Source organism: Ictalurus furcatus, chromosome 5, assembly GCF_023375685.1.
Source record: "Ictalurus furcatus strain D&B chromosome 5, Billie_1.0, whole genome shotgun sequence".
Lineage (NCBI taxonomy): Eukaryota > Metazoa > Chordata > Actinopteri > Siluriformes > Ictaluridae > Ictalurus > Ictalurus furcatus.
In genome coordinates, this window is record NC_071259.1 from 22,423,195 (window position 1) to 22,440,091 (window position 16,897).

General features: G+C 36.6%; 1 protein-coding gene across 1 annotated transcript; it reads right to left on the reverse strand.

Moving 5' to 3' along the window:
- Positions 1 to 9,638: 9,638 nt before the first annotated feature.
- cdkn2c (cyclin-dependent kinase inhibitor 2C (p18, inhibits CDK4)) lies at positions 9,639 to 15,059 on the reverse strand. Its single transcript, XM_053625297.1, has 2 exons — positions 13,519 to 15,059; positions 9,639 to 11,544 (listed from the first exon to the last, which is right to left on the reverse strand). Exons 1-2 carry the CDS (start codon positions 13,648 to 13,650, stop codon positions 11,170 to 11,172), a joined length of 507 nt encoding a protein of 168 aa, XP_053481272.1. The 5' UTR covers positions 13,651 to 15,059; the 3' UTR covers positions 9,639 to 11,169.
- Positions 15,060 to 16,897: the final 1,838 nt, after the last annotated feature.

A 16,897-nucleotide genomic window follows, 5' to 3' on the forward strand; every position in this document is an offset into this window, starting at 1 on the left:
TTTGAGGTGGTATATATACGTGCCGTTATTGTAGGAATTATAGCCCTTTTTATAGCTAGTCGTTTTATGAGAGCAGTTTACAGCTTAAGTTTGTAAAAATACCAGTAGGACATAAAGTTTGGCGACATTGCAAACGCCCAGCATGGTATCGTAGGTGTTTGAGTTCACTATGTAGCCTACCATTTCACAGGATTTAAATACAGTGGGTGTTTCCAAACAATAACTATTTGAACAACCTAATTACAGTTTTAAGGTTTAATTATTTTACTAGTACATTACATGTTTTACTATTGTGGTTCAAAATATGTCCAGTAGGTGGAAATATTGCATTGTTAGGTGGGCCTACCAGTGATCGAGAGTGGGAATTGATTAAATAGGCAGGGCTTAGGGTATGTCTGTCAGCTCCCTAGTTCAGTAGGGCACTGATCAGGGAGTCGGCCATTTTAAAGGCTGTCTCGATTGCAAAATCATTCCAGTGCAGTGGAACCTTCGCTCCTTAAAAGATCCCACAATACACCGCAAAAACCAGGGAGCATCCTTGCTCATTATGTTCCCTTTCTGGAAATGACCTTGTTTTCTGAAGCCTCTCAACTCGAAACAAAATGGGAGACGAACTCTCAGCCAACTTCCAGCTACAAATACAAGTAGTTTGTTATTGTTGTCTGTCAAATGATTACTTACATTAGCGAATTATTATTATTTTTTTTTACTTTATTTGACATTTTATATATATATATATATATATATATATATATATATATATATATATTTTTTTTTTTCCAATCCACTTGCTTGCCTATGATTCTGCTTGACGCATTATGATAAATGTGTGATTAAGCTAACAAATTTATATGATGCACAAAACTGAAATATTTTTAAGTTTTAAATTTTTGGTGACTTTTTACAACGAGAGTACGTAGTTATGTTGCTGGAAATTGAGTCATCAGTGTCCCAATGGGTAGGGAGCCAGGGTCTTTACCAGTGCCCCAACACGTGTGTACACGATTATACTAATTCACTAACTGTACTGGACTAGGGAGCTTGTCATTTCTTTAACTGTGCCTCGCCATTTCCTTTCCTTCTTAGCTTCTTGGCTCGTCCCTCTGAGGAATTGAGGAAAGAGTGCAAAGAAAGGAAACAAGGACCAGAGGAATGTGGAACAAGCGTATTTGCCCAATGAGCTCAGTTTGGTCATTGAAATCTAGAGAATCCACTGGTTTCATCTATTGCTGGCACGTTGCTCAGTTGTATTCAGCTAACTATAATTAACTGGGATCACTTTCTTAGTTAAGCTTAGTTAAAACATTATTGCATGTGTACATCACACTTAAATGTTGATAATGTGGCCTCAACATATGGTTCCCATTGTTTGAATGTGTATTTGTATGTGAAATTTCTCTAAACACCTGAGCAATGTGATAAACTGAAGTGAAGTTCTATTGGTTGTATGAGACAGCTAGCATGCTGTTTGGTCCAAACTACATCCTCTATTTCCTTTTTTGTATGTGCATATCCAGTGCTGCCACGTCATGTGATGGAGCTACAGAAATATTGTGAAATGTTTGTTTATCCAATTACAAAATAGGCTTAGATTTGTTACAATGTGGCACTGGAACCATTTTATTTGCTTACAGCAATGTTTGGAAACCCTGTAAAAATGTAAACATTTCCTGTCTCACTGGTAGGCCGAATAATTTATTAAGGCAGACTGCTACTTGCCAACTCTTAGAATTTGGTCTTGGGGACAAATTGGATACTGTACTATAGAAGAGTCTATATAAATCCAACCAAACGCCTTAAAATGTAGCCTACCATGGCACAATGACCTGAATTATGGTGCTAAAGCAGCAAGTGTATTCTTTACTGTTCAAATGAATCACTCTGACTGAGCATCTTATTTACTAAAGAATCAAGGCAAGAGCATGTGAAATCTCCAAATTGACTCTCCAAAAGAAACAGCCAGGTCCATTTAGACAGTGACATTTTTTTTGTAATTTTAACACAGTGGGTTTTGAAATTAAGCAGTCAAGCTGCGATTGAAACGTAGACTTTCAGCTTTATATCAAGGGGTTTTACAAAAATTTTGCACTAACAATTTAGGAATTACAGCCTTTCCCCCCAACCCCCCCCACTCCCAGAGTCCCTCCATTTTCACAGGCTCAAAAGTAATTGGACAGCCAACTGATAAATGGCTTCATGGCCAAGTGTGGCCTGTTTCCTTGTTATTTCATGACAGCTTAAGGAGATAAAAGGCCTGGGGTGGATTCCAAGTGTTGAATTTGCATTTTGGTAGCTGTTCATGGGGTTTCTCAATATGTGTTCCAAAGAGGTCCTGATGCAAGGAGGCCATCATTGAGCTGAAAAAACCAAACAAAACAGGCCTATCAGCAAGACAGCTGAAACTTTTTAAAGTGGCCAAATCAAGAGTTTGGTGCATTCTTGAAAAGAAGCAATGCCCTGCTGATCTCAGCAAAACTAAAAGGCCTAGAAAGCCACGGAAGACAACTAAAGTGGCAGTTCGCAGAATTTTTTCCTTGTTGAAGAAAAGGCCCTTCACAACATCTAGTCGAGAACAAACAGATAGGAATATCATTGTCAAACTTGACAAGCAAGAGACACCTTCATGAATGTAAATACAAACAGTTTACCTTAAGATGCAAACCACTGGTAACACTCAAGAACAGAAAGACCAAATTAGACTTCGCTTTAAAAAAAAAAAAGGCCTGACCAGTTCTGTTGCAAGATTAGTTTGTACCAGAATGATGGGAAGAGAAGAATAGGGAGAAGGGAAAGGAAATGCTCCCGATCCAAAGCATACCACATCATCTGTCAAACATGTGGAGGAAGTGTTCTGGCATGGGCATGTATGGAACTGTGTCACTGGTGTTTATTAATGATGTGACTGCCAATAGAAGTAGCAGGATAAATTCTGAAGTGTATGAGCAGGAAGTATAACTCCAGATGTATACTTTTTTTGCAGCAGTCAAATTCTGTGAAATTGATAGGACTGAGCTTCACAGTACAGATGGATAATGACCCAAAACATACCGCAAAAGCACACCTATAGCTTCTTCAGGCAAAGAAATTAAATGTCTTTAATTGTCCGATGACCTCGACCATATCCAGACAAAACTGCAGGTGGAAAGACCCTCAACCTAGCAGCAACTGAATTCAGCTGCAGTAAAGGCCAGGCAAAGCATCTCAAGGGAGGACACTCAGCATTTGGTGATGCCAATGGGTTCCAGACTGTGGTACAATGTGGTATACAGAGGCAAAATTGCGAAAATTGTGTCACTGTCCAAATACTTATGGACCTGACTGTGTGTAGTATATGGTGATCAGTACGAATCACATGCTTCAGTTGTAAGAGGTTAATTTGTTTTGGTCAACTGAAGGACCAAACGACTTGATGATATAGGGCTGTGAATCCTGCGTCAATGTTCAGTTACTTACAAGCTGCACGTCAAGAGCTTTTTTTTTTTTTCTTTTTTTTTTTTCCATTTTATGATATTGCCTTGGAATACAGAAAAGATTGCGAAACACCGCTCAAGTGCTGTTGGACTAGCTCAGCATTTTTTTTCTTCCTCCTTTTGATTGTATAATTTTCTTTTAATTATGTTATAACTTGTCTATTACCTGAACCAAATAATTTATTTAAATGTAAAAGCAGTGGAGTAATTAAGTTGTAAGGCTGGGCTGTAGCCCTGTTTTTGCTAAGAGCATTAATAATAATTCAAGCATGAGTTGTAATTACTAAGAATAATTTTAAAACTATTGGGTAATAGTGGATGAAGTTTGTTGTTTGTTAGTCAGTGGTTACTAGGTGCAATAATACACTCTGGTGTGCATTGAAAGTAGACTTCTGGGCCCTTTTTTTGTGTAATCCAAACCCTGTAACTCATAACTGCTTAAATCTACACCATAATGACGCACGAGTCAACCGGAAATGACTGCAGGTATCACATGATAAACTTTGTCACTTTTATTTGCAGAGAGTCTGTATGTTGTTTTTCTTCTTCTGTGTGCATCTGACTTCGTATTAAATCATATACATTACAAATGTGTTTGTTCTTATTGTACATATAGATTTATTTTATGATTGTCATTTTATTTGAAACAAATATTCAACATTAGTAGTTCATCAAGCATTACCATAAAGGGTGATTGTGCAAATCTATATGACTTTTGAAAAAAAGACTCATCACCATGGCTCTGGTTCAGCCAGCAGCAGAAAGCAGTACCTCCTTTGGATTCTATACTGTGTCTTGATTGGACCTTTTTCTTGTTTAATAATAATAATAATAATAATAATAATAATAGAAATAGAGGTACAAATGTGAAATGAAAACAGTGATATGGACAATGACCAGAATTTCAGTTCGCCTTTTTAAAAAAAAAAAAAAATAATATATATATAATGTCCATTGATGTACTTGTTTGTTCAGATGTAAACCCTTCCCTCTTCTCTCCTATATTTGATGGTGAAGCACAAACAAAAACACATAATATTCTATTTTTCTAACCTTGGTGTTGTCAGTTCTCTAAAAGATGGTCATTGTCATGCCTAAAGGAAGTGGAACCTGATTTTATGTGCTCTTTCTCTGCTCATGACATAGGGGTGTTCTTTGTCCTGTTACCCAATACCATCCCTGAATTTCCCCAAACTTGTAAACAAAACTGAAACATGGATGCGGCTGCTATTAAAGTTTAGTTTTTCCATTTTTGTCCTTTTCTTGAACAAAGGGTGTGTGTGAGAGAGAGAGAGACTTTTGTGTTCATTCCTTATTAATGGCCAGCTAAATGAGGTTCTGTAAACCTACTGTATGTGGTTCCTTGTTTCTAGGAAATAATCCATCATTGAGCGCTCATATATTTTAGTCATTTACCTAAGCACATTCCTGTGTCAGCCTATTCATACCTACTTCAAGTAACAGGTTTGTTCAGCTGGTCACTTGTGCAAAATGAAGACTCTTTTTTTTTTTTCTACCAAGTTGTGTTTTGTTTCTCCTCACACCATGGAACATGTTGCTTTAGACCAGTTGAGCAATGTGGTTTTTCCTGGAGCTCTGAGATTGGCATCAGGAGGGCAAAGGAACAAAAGTGAGACCAGCAACGCTGCCACACAAACCTCGCCTTGCTTTCACAATGTTCATGAACATCGCTACCACTGTTTGTAGAATAAAATGATTCCGTGTAATCTTGTATTTAGCATCTTGTATGCCTTGCAATCAAATTCTACATTTTTGTAATATAAAATAATGATAATCTATAGATTATTTAAGCTTCATGAAGACAAAGTCTCCATGAGCAATTATGCAGAAATAGCCAAACAAAACAAAAAACCCCACACACCATCATCCCTGTGTTGCAAGCAGTGCAAAGCCTGTAAAATATCAGTGAAAACACTGCTTCAACAAAAGAACCTCATATATGTATATATGTATATATTAAAAAAGTCATTTTTATTAAATGAATATATTACCGTTATGAGCATTTCCTGTTAAGGCTATGTAAAGTCTCTTACTTACAGCATTGGTTAGTTTCTGTTATGATTTAAATCCATGACTTGTACTTGACTCCAACTTTAGTAGCGTTTATCATCCACTAGATGGAGATGAGTGTGTTGTTACACTTATTTCTGCTGAGATGTTTTTGATGTTTAGATCCATTTCCTGCCTTTCTTCTTCCTCCAATCCATTCATTTTAAGAGTGCAGCTGCAAAAGGAGTCTTATTTTTCATTTTGCATTGTTATTTTTTAAGAAAAATTTCCTTTGATGGTAGAAGTCTAATCTGTGAGCTGACTGCCATGCTATTAGACTGCCTGCTTCACTTAGGCCTCCATTCCTGGATCAGAGCCACCGGATTTGATCTATTTGGCCAGCAGAAGTAACACCTAATATTAATGTTGTCCGACCTGTGACTTTTAACAGGGATGGTGGAAGAGAATCTTATTTTGCCATGCTGGAGCCTTTTCTTGCCATAGTGACCTTATCATAGGGCCTATATTATCTTATTACTTACAATAAAATGATGTTTCAGCCTAGATTTAGGCTAATATTAGTCTTAGCCTAAGCAAAAATCTTCCTCCATGCTGCATGTGGAATCCATGCTGCATTACATGACATCCATTCATACTAATATCTTTTTGCAGTTGTAGTCTTTATCTGGATTTGCTCATTCAGTCACAAGAGTGAGGTGAGGTTAGGTACTGATGTCAGGTGAGGAGGCCTGGAGTTCCAATTTATCCCAAAGGTGTTCAGTGGGGTTGAGGTTAGGGCTCTATGCAGGCCTCCAATGTTGGCAAAACACATTGCAAAAATAGAAAAGCTGACTTAACTTAAAATTTTTACTCTTTGGTTCAGCTGATGGTAATTATATAATTAATTAAAATTTAAAATAATAATAATAAAAACTGTATATAAAAACTCCATAAGCTGAACAAAAGAGTTCAAATTGGGAGACATGTGACCTTACTCATTAAATAGAGTTAAGTGAACTTTGGTTAAAAGTTGAGTAAACTCAAAAAGCTGTGCAGCAAGTTGCCTTGAGATTGTAAGTTAAGTTTTGTTGGTTTTTTTTTTTTTTTTTTTTTTACAGCCCATGTCTTCATGGGGCTTGCTTTGTGTCGAGGGCCATTGTCGTGCTGGAACAGGTTTAGGCCCTTTAGTTCCAGCGAAGGGAAATTGTAATGTTACAGTATACAAAGACATGCTATACAATTGTGTGCTTCCAGCTTTGTGGCAACAGTTTTGGGAAGAACTACATATAGACGTGATAGTCAGGTGTCCACATATTTTTGGGCATAGTGTATATATATTTTTATATTTGTATTTTATTAAATTATTTAATACTCACCTTTAATTGACAGTCATCATCATCATCATCATCATCATCATCATAGTAAAAAAATGCCCAAAAGTATTTATAAACTGATAGATAGATAGATAGATAGATAGATAGATAGATATCATTTTTTTTGTTAATAATATAACATACCAACAGTGCTGCCACGTTGCCTTCACAATCCTCTCTAGCTGTTGCACAGACGCCTGTATGTAAGACAGGAAGCCCGGTACTTCAACTACTTGGTGTCCTGTCACTCATATGACCACAATTGACTCCCCTTACAAGTGGAAAGAAGCAGGCATGTGATGTTTCTCCAGACTTTAGAGAATATTAACTGTGTTGATTGTGCAATACTTCACCACCTTATGGCTACTTGACTGGCATATCACATTCTCTGAAACAAAGAAGGTTTTCAAGTGACTGCATATCTGTTAGCTGTGGGGGAGGGCCACAAATCTTCAGCCTTAACAAATAAGGTATTAACCAGAAGACTTCTGAGGTCCTTAAATCATTTTTAACTGTTTTACTGTAAGTTTTACTTAGACTGTAACTCCAGCGAAATCAGGATGTAGGCCTATTGCAGGTCTATACGCAAAACTGCATGAACAAGAGCTGCTGTCATATTACATATGTAAATATTTTACCTACCAAGGCATTTCATTTTTTAACTGGTGCCTTCATGATTTTCCTGAGACTTCAATTTTGGGTAAAGTTTTCGACAAGGAGTAAATATTAGGACAAGGCAAAACAACATTGAGCAATTATGACAAAATAGCAAAAACAAAAAAACAAAAAAAACAACACACACCATCATCCCTGTGTGCAAGCAATGCAAAGCCTGTGAAATATCCATGAAAGCACTGCTACAACAAAAGAACCTTATAATAAATTGGTCCAGTAAAATAAACTGTATTTTTACCTTCAGAACAAGTTGAGGTCAGAAAAAAGGAGAAAGAGTGAGAAGGACAAAAACAAGATAGTGAGGTTATGTAAAACTGAAATGAGCTAACAGTGTGAAACCAGTTTGTGTTTCCTTCTCAGTATTCTTGTATATGTATATATATGTATGGAAATGTATATATAGGCCTAATGTAATTTTTAAAGAAGATTTAAGGCACTGTAAATAATAAGACTGTAATTACTTTTTAGAGTGAAGATGTAAAGGCACACTATATGCCCTCTCTATGAAAAAGATACGTACAAAATGTACACATTTAACAAGGAATGGAAATACAGTTCAGTAGGTTACATCTATTTTCTGAGAGTGTACAAAAAGAAATAACAATCAGTGTTAAATACAAAATATGCACAAAACAGAAACGACAAAAATGACTAGGTTTCCTACAACTAGACTACCTAGAGTGTAGTCTGGTTTAATACCATGGTTATCTTATTAATATCATAACAATGAACCGTACAGTAATAACCCTCGATAACTTTACCTAAAGTATGTAAAGTGCATGAACATACTAAACGATAGACAAGAGTAAAATATAGGTATAAAGGGTTATTACATGCCCTGTTTACGAAGGATTCATTCATGACTGTGGGGCACACACATGACAGAGAATGTGTCAACAAACATTTCCATAACGTCTCCAAACAAGCACAGGTGTTTTTCACTACAGTATAGCCAAAACAGTTAGCAAAAGCTAACGTTGATTAAAAGAAACCATGTCTGGTGTTTGTAATATGGGCTGCAAACAGCTTAGGCTCTTATTACAGGTTATTTACACAGCTCAGGTTTTGAATGAATGAAATAATTGAGTAATTATATTTATACATACATTATAATAGGCTATATATCTTACCATGCTATTCGTTTTTGGTATTGTGTATATTAATCGGTGATGGAGCACACGGGTTGTGTATTTTGTGGCTGTATAAACAGACTTACCACAGCTTTATCGCAGCCGCGCAACCAGGAAGAGGATCACTTCTCTCACATCTTTACACTCACAAACCAGGTTTTTCGAAAAAGCCTCATTCGATGCACAGCCAGTATGAATTTCCCCGAATAACGCGAGAAGTTATATTTAGGCTACAGCACCAATAAAAGGTCTTGGCAGAGAACGGCAGACTGTAGCCTGATGCTAAGGCTATTTCCTCAGTCCGATCTAACGGGTTTACTCTTTTGTTTTACTTCCTTACACAGAAACTGCCGGGGTTTTTTTCTTCTTCTTCAAATTCACTCCGTTTTTTTTTCCTCTCTCTGGCTTTTACTCTATAAAATGTAAAGTAACAGCCTGAAATGATATATAAAAAGGCAATGCTATTGACGCATGTGAGGTAAAGATATACTGCGTTTTGAGATCAAAATGGGAAAGTTATTGGGTATCAGCTGCAGGATGACCACTGCTGCCCATTTTGCTGGATTTTTATTTTTGGTAATTTTTGGTTTGTTTTGATGAGAGAAATAAACCACACACAAATTCATTTAGAGCTGTTTTCGTTTCAGGTAAGCAAATAAAAAGTAATCTCCGCTTAAATAGCCGTGGTGTGTGAAAACAAAACTGTGACACATCGTTTCAGTTATTATCCTACAGGCTAGAATCTTCATCGGATTCAGTACACATTCAAAACAAAACAACTGCAAGGTATTTCAGTGATACACACATGACACACCATATTATAATAAAAACATGATATTGAACTTTACTGGATAAATAAGCATGCTTATTAGTTATTATCGTGGTAAGCCATGTAAGATACAGCACACATAGCTTATACTAAATCCTCACCAGCTTCAAGATGGATATTAATTATACTGAAATAAATAATCAAACCAAAACACGTTTAAAACGACCGTTTTATTTCTTCATATAATTTATTGATACAGCCATTAGTGACGTTCAAGTAGGCTTAATCCAATTTAATATATGGCATTTTGACTTAGTATGTTCCAATGTTGGGAATCAGATGAGTCAAATAAGACAAGCTGGAATACACTCAGTCTAAACACAGGTTAGAGATGCTATTTTTGGAAATCGTGTATCGACTGTCTTTGGTTTCTTTAAAGAGAATACACATTCGTTCACAGTTACAGTTTTACAAATATTTAAAAAATGCAGTATTTATCTACAAGCAAAAGTGCAATTTATTTCACAAACGGAAGCAAATAAAATAAAAATAAAAAATGACGAGACATCAAAGCGCCGGCAAAGGAGCAATGCTTCTGGCCTTCAGAGACCTATAGTGCAATTATTTCAGTAAAACAGTGGAGAAAAATATCTCGAAGCGGGATTGAGTCCCGATCTTTCATACATGCTGATACTTTCGGTCATTATACAGTGAAAAGCCAGTTCCTGTGGGTTTGGGTTATTGGAACAAAATTAACAACAAGGTTGAAAATGAATACAATTGTCTGGTTATTTGAAGGATATGGGCGAGCCATTATTAGCCATATAATAATAATAATAATAATAATGGCTATTATTATTATTAATATTATTATTATTATTATTATTATTATTATTATTATTATTATTATACACTCTGTACACTCTCAGAAATAAAGGTACTGATCTGTCATTTTTTTCTTTTTTTTTTTTTGGTGTAGTGGTACCATCAAAGGGACATGTTTTGCACCTTCAGTATGTATGTTTTACCTGCAAACCATAACTATTTTACCTAGAAACGTGCATAGTATTAAAACCTTACTCTAAAAACTAATTATGGTCCATTTTTATTTACTTTAAACCATTTTAAAGATACAGCGAATTCAAGGTCAAAAGACAGATATTAGCTAAATGCACCCTTAATGCTACCACTCAGGCGACAACAAAAGGTTCAGTACTATTTTATTGTAAAAGCTAAATAAATTACATGAACCTGCCGGGGTAAAATATACATAGTAAAGGTACAAAACATGTACCTTGGATGGTACCAACCACCTACAAGGAAAAGTGCAGTTTGGTAACTTTGTTTCTGAGGAGTGCAAGTGTAGTCTAATAGACATATGTGACACCTTCACAAAAAAAATTAAAATAAAACAAACAACCCCCCCCCCCACCCCCAAAACAAACAAATAAATCTGAATAGTCTATCTCTAAAAATCATACCAACTGAAACACTGTGATGAATGATTATCATATGTAACAGGACACTAAGAGAAAGCAGCCTAGGCCTGTAAAACGTTTGGCCTTGTGTGCGCCACAAAATGGCATTCGTTCAAGCTCTTTCCTCCCAGCTTCATTGGCCAGATTTCACAATATATAAAAAGAGGTAGTTAGCTGAATATTTATCAAATACTACCAAAACGATCATTCAGCATGTATTTCTACAACTACCTCTGTCACAGCACAAAGCGGGCGATCCTCTACCTACTCTGATTGTGAAGGCACATGGCGGTAGTTCTCTAGCCAGCGTGCCGTATCGTCTCTGTGATGTTGTGATGCCAGCTGCAGGGGCGTGAGACCCGCATAGTTGGGCTGAAACGGGTGTGCGGTGCGCGGCGCCAGGAGCTCCACTGCGGGCTGATGTCCCTCGCGCGCCGCCAGATGCAGCGGCAGATTACCAGCGTTGTCTTGGAGACTGACGTCTGCTCCGTAACTCAGCAGCACCTGAAGCGTGTCCGCGTGGCCGTCGCGCGCCGCGTCGTGCGTCACCGTCAGTCCGCCGCTGGGGTCGGGAACGTTTGGATCAGCGCCCGCGCGTAGCAGCGCTTCCGCTACAAAAGGACAGCCGAGTTTCACCACCTTTAATACAAGCACAGATATTACAGCACAACCATGCTTAAGACACACTGCGGTTAAAGCAATATAAACGAAATTATATGTGATGCCTCTTCCTATATTATATATATATATATGTATATATATATATATATATATATATATATATATATATATATATATATATATATATATATATATATGATGCAACCTCCTATATTCACATTGTCAGAAAAAAAATAAATAAAGTGTACTTTCCTTGTCACTGGGGCGGTAAAAAATATTTAAAGTACATTTGAGACCTCTGTTGTACGTTTAATTAGCGTGTAGAGTAATAATTTAACAGTGCACCTCATGCACATTTACACACTAATGGTGCAAAAAAAATTACCACCAGAGTAAGTGATCCACACAAAAGAAGTACCATTTTTTTCTGAGAATGAAACAAATTCTTGCTTGGCTTGTGTGCAACATTTCTGTATTAAACATAGGCCTATTATTGACCTTAGAAACTTTTTGCACGTGCTTTTATTTGCAAAACAAAGATGCTGGTTAAATGCTGTTTTTACGTAGGCCTACAAAAACGAATATGTATTTATACGTTTATTTTACGTTTATTAATTATGCATATAAGCTTAAAGGCCTAGCTATATGTGACCATGTGACATGTAAGTTGCACCGATTTCACCAGGAAATAAGTAGGTCTGCTTTTAAAGCCTAGTCTTAAAATTTTATGGTCCTAACTTAAAAACATAATTAGGTCACTTCTTACAAACACAATATGTAGGCCTTTCTGGATATACTGGTAGGCCTATCAAAATGTAAAATGTTAACCTTATTAAATCTTACACAGATCCTGGGGATTTTCCGGTAAAGCCATTTTCAAATCATCAAAGCAATAATTAAAAGCACCACTCCAGTTATTATTCATTGGGCTATTTTTAAAGGCTAAACAAAAATTCTGATTTTGTTTTTCCTGAGTGTTCCTCGGTTTGAAAAAACAAAACAAAACAAAACAAAAATAAACACAGATATGCTTGAGAATTTTGCAAAAACACAAACAAAACCCCAATAACAACCAAACAATATAACCTGACCAATAACTAATGAATTTATAATCTAAAGTAGATTATTAGCCTACATCACATGCTGTTAGCAATGTTAGCTTAGCCTACATAAGCTGCATATTCGACATGCGGGCTTCCCCTAAATATATGTGCCTACGCATCTAGTAATTCTGAAGCTGAAACTAAACGTTTGTGAAAATATAGTATATAAGTATGAGTAAGCAGCAACTGTATTTCATATTGACCAGTGTTTATGAACAGAATATAGGGGGGTCGGGCACGTGCGAACTTTCTTTCATTTTATACTAATAATACATGAAAATGAATATCCTATATTAACTTTTACCATTTATATATATATATATATATATATATATATATATATATATATATATATATATATATTCTGAGTAGGCAATTATAATATCAAGGACTGTGGTGGAGCTCTTATTGGGAGATTCTTCTACATCATTTTAATGTAGGCCGCAAGCAAACTAAGCAAAAAAAAAAACCCAACAAAACAACAACAATTAATTATATCAAAACCACTTACATAATCATATTTTCTATTCATACGTGGTAGTTTTTACAGGTGGAAAACACTATTGTTAATGTTTGAGGATATTTCTGAAACATACGGCCTTGATAATAATTCTGCAGTTTAGCACTATAGCCTAAAATCAGCAGAAATGCAATGTACAATATTTTTACTCGAAAATATACATTACATTAGCCTGCATGTTAATATTTAATAATGTTTTGCAGCGTTTCGAGCGAATTCAGCCTGGTGCTTAAATAAAAGTTAACAGGATACTAAACACTTGACAGCCTGGATCAAATAAAAAAGGGGAAAGAAAAGTAAGATGAAAGCATTAAAAAAACCCAACAAACAACAACCCCTAAATGTAAATAGTTTGTGATGGTCTCCAACCTGCAGTGGTGTCCTGCCGAATTTGTTCATCGCATTCACGTTAATGTTGCTCTCCAGTATCTTCTCAGTTTCTCTCAAGTCTCCTCTCACAGCAGCAGTGGACAACCTGTTTACATCTGGGGCTTCGGCCATGATCTTCACAAGATGTTGAGCGAGTGAAGGGGGGAAAAATAAATAAAAACAACCCAGATCTATAACAGATTCTATTAAAACCCTGTGATGTTGCTTTTGAAGACCAATTCTGGTTGTAGCGCAAATCAGCACAGATCTGTAGTAAATAGTCTCTTCTTCCAGCCCCCCTCCAAAAAAATGGTGCTACGCCAAGGTCCGCCCACCTCAGCTTTAATATCGTCCCACTGTAGCGATCGCTCTCAGCGCGGAAAAACAGGGATATCACGCCATCTCTAACCGAGGAGGAGGTTTTAGTCACCACCGGCCGAAAACGTGCTGTACAATCACACACGAGCCAACTTCAGCATGACGATTTGTCTTGCCTCCCTCCTAGTGTCTGAATCGCAGGGTGCGCGCACACATACACACACGCAGCAGCAGCTTGGCTCGTGTTAGGACAAGCGTGCTGGTCTTGCATCCGCTTGATGATCTCTGAAAGAACAAAAAAACCCTACTGGAAACCCTTTTTGCAAACAAATCGCCCCAGATGAAGACGCAGTAACGCAGAAGATTAAGTATTGGCGCCCCTCAGGCAGCGCTGCGAGATCTAACGCTTATCTCCGGGTCACAAATACACTTCAGATAGTCCTGATATGCAGGTGCACGCAGTTAAAAACAACAACAACAACCCTCTGCGATCCAGTCGCTGTCATCTAGAGTTCACAGGAGCCTCTCGATGCCTCCAGTCTCACGTCTGAAAGAACAAATGAGGCTACGAGCGCCGCCGACCAATGAGTTTCAGCATGGACGAGCTTTGAGCTGTGAGAGCAGCTTCCCGCCCATTTCAAACTGAGCCGCAGTCGGTTGAGTGTGTCGTTAAGCGGCGATGCACTCGGTTGCGTTTACACTTGCGCAACGAGATTTCGCTGATAGCGTCGAGCAGGTAAGCTGTCTCCAGACAACAAACTATACAGATGATCACTGCAGAACGGACTCATGCTGTAACGCAATGCTCGCTGGGTCACAGTGCTCTCACTACGGTACACAGTCCGGAGAATAGCGCAGTGCTGTCCCGTGCCGAGGCATCTGAAATCTCACATCGCCGCGGCCACCTGAACGAGATGAAGCATCATATCACCTACACTGGCGTGGCGTCCTTACCGCTTCTTCATGTGGCTAATTCGACAAGCTGCTTTGTACGCAGTTGACGTTGAGAGAGAGAGAGAGAGAGAGAGAGAGAGAGAGTCGGCTCCTGTTGTTTGACATCACTCATTTTTTGAAATAAAGCACTGAAAACTTCCGCCCACTTTGACTAACAGACACAGGGAGAGGAGGCGGGACTCAGCGCTGTGCTAACGTCAAGGAGACGTTGAGATGCACTTCACTGTTGCCTTTCAAAGTCTCAGGAAGATAAAGTGTCAAACACGAATTCACACGAAGCTCATTTCCACCCGAAAAACAGCAAATCCTTCATCCATTGTGATTTGGGCAAAATGTCGATTTGCTTTTAAAATAGCGGTGCTTTTTAATTTTTTTTTTTTTAAACAAACTGTTACATTTACATAGTAGCCTAGTGGTAGTACAGAATACTGTACTACACCAGAGTAAAACTACTGTAGTATATTTAGATATATAATAAGCAGAGTACCATATTACCCCGTATTAAAGCTACTGTAGTATATATAATAACCAGAGTACTGTATTATACCAGAGTAAAACTACTGTAGCATGTTTAGATATATAATAAGTAGAATACTGTATTACACCAGAGTAAAACTACTGTGGTATATTTAGATATATAATAAGCAGAGTACCATATTACCCCGTGTGAAAGCTACTGTAGTATATATAATAAGCAGAGTACTGTATTATACCAGAGTAAAACTACTGTAGTATATTTAGATATATAATAAGCAGAGTACTGTATTATACCAGAGTAAAACTACTGTAATACATTTAGATATATAATAAGCAGAGTACTGTATTACACCAGAGCAAAACTACTGTAGTATATTTAGATATATAATACGCAGAGTACTGTATTACACCAGAGTAAAACTACTGTGGTATATTTAGATAGATAATAAGTAGAATACTGTATTACACCAGAGTAAAACTACTGTGGTATATTTAGATATATAATATGCAGAGTACTGTATTACACCAGAGTAAAACTACTGTAGTATATTTTGATATATAATAATCAGAGTACTGTATTACACCAGAGTAAAACTACTGTAGTATATTTAGATATATAATACGCAGAGTACTGTATTACACCAGAGTAAAACTACTGTAGTATATTTAGATATATAATAAGCAGAGTACCATATTACCCCGTATTAAAGCTACTGTAGTATATATAATAAGCAGAGTACTGTATTATACCAGAGTAAAACTACTGTAATACATTTAGATATATAATAAGCAGAGTACTGTATTACACCAGAGTAAAACTACTGTAGTATATTTTGATATATAATAATCAGAGTACTGTATTACACCAGAGTAAAACTACTGTAGTATATTTAGATATATAATACGCAGAGTACTGTATTACACCAGAGTAAAACTACTGTAGTATATTTAGATATATAATAAGCAGAGTACCATATTACCCCGTATTAAAGCTACTGTAGTATATATAATAAGCAGAGTACTGTATTATACCAGAGTAAAACTACTGTAATACATTTAGATATATAATAAGCAGAGTACTGTATTACACCAGAGTAAAACTACTGTGGTATATTTAGATATATAATATGCAGAGTACTGTATTACACCAGAGTAAAACTACTGTGGTATATTTAGATATATAATATGCAGAGTACTGTATTACACCAGAGTAAAACTACTGTGGTATATTTAGATATATAATAATCAGAGTACTGTATTACACCAGAGTAAAACTACTGTAGTATATTTAGATATATAATAAGCAGAGAACTGTACTACACTAGAGTAAAACTACTGTAGTATATTTAGATAGATAATAAGTAGAATACTGTATTACACCAGAGTAAAACTACTGTAGTATTTTTAGATATAATAAGCAGAGTAACATACTGTACCAGAGTAAAACTACTGTAGTATATTTAAATATTTAAAGCAGAGCACCCTACTACACCAGATAAAAAGTATTATAGTATACTTAAATATGTACATATGTAACAGACTGCACCAGAGTAAAACTACTGTAGTATACTTAAATGTGTAATAAGCAGACTTCCATAGTGCACCAAGGAAAAACTACTGTAGTATATTT

What these genes read in the sequence shown, in the direction of transcription:
- cdkn2c (XM_053625297.1), bottom strand. Translation starts at nt 13,650, where the DNA reads ATGGCCGAAGCCCCAGATGTAAACAGGTTGTCCACTGCTGCTGTGAGA. An exon ending in TCGGCAGGACACCACTGCAG is followed by an intron (nt 11,545 to 13,518) that starts GTTGGAGACCAT and finishes CTTGTATTAAAG; the next exon opens with GTGGTGAAACTCGGCTGTCC.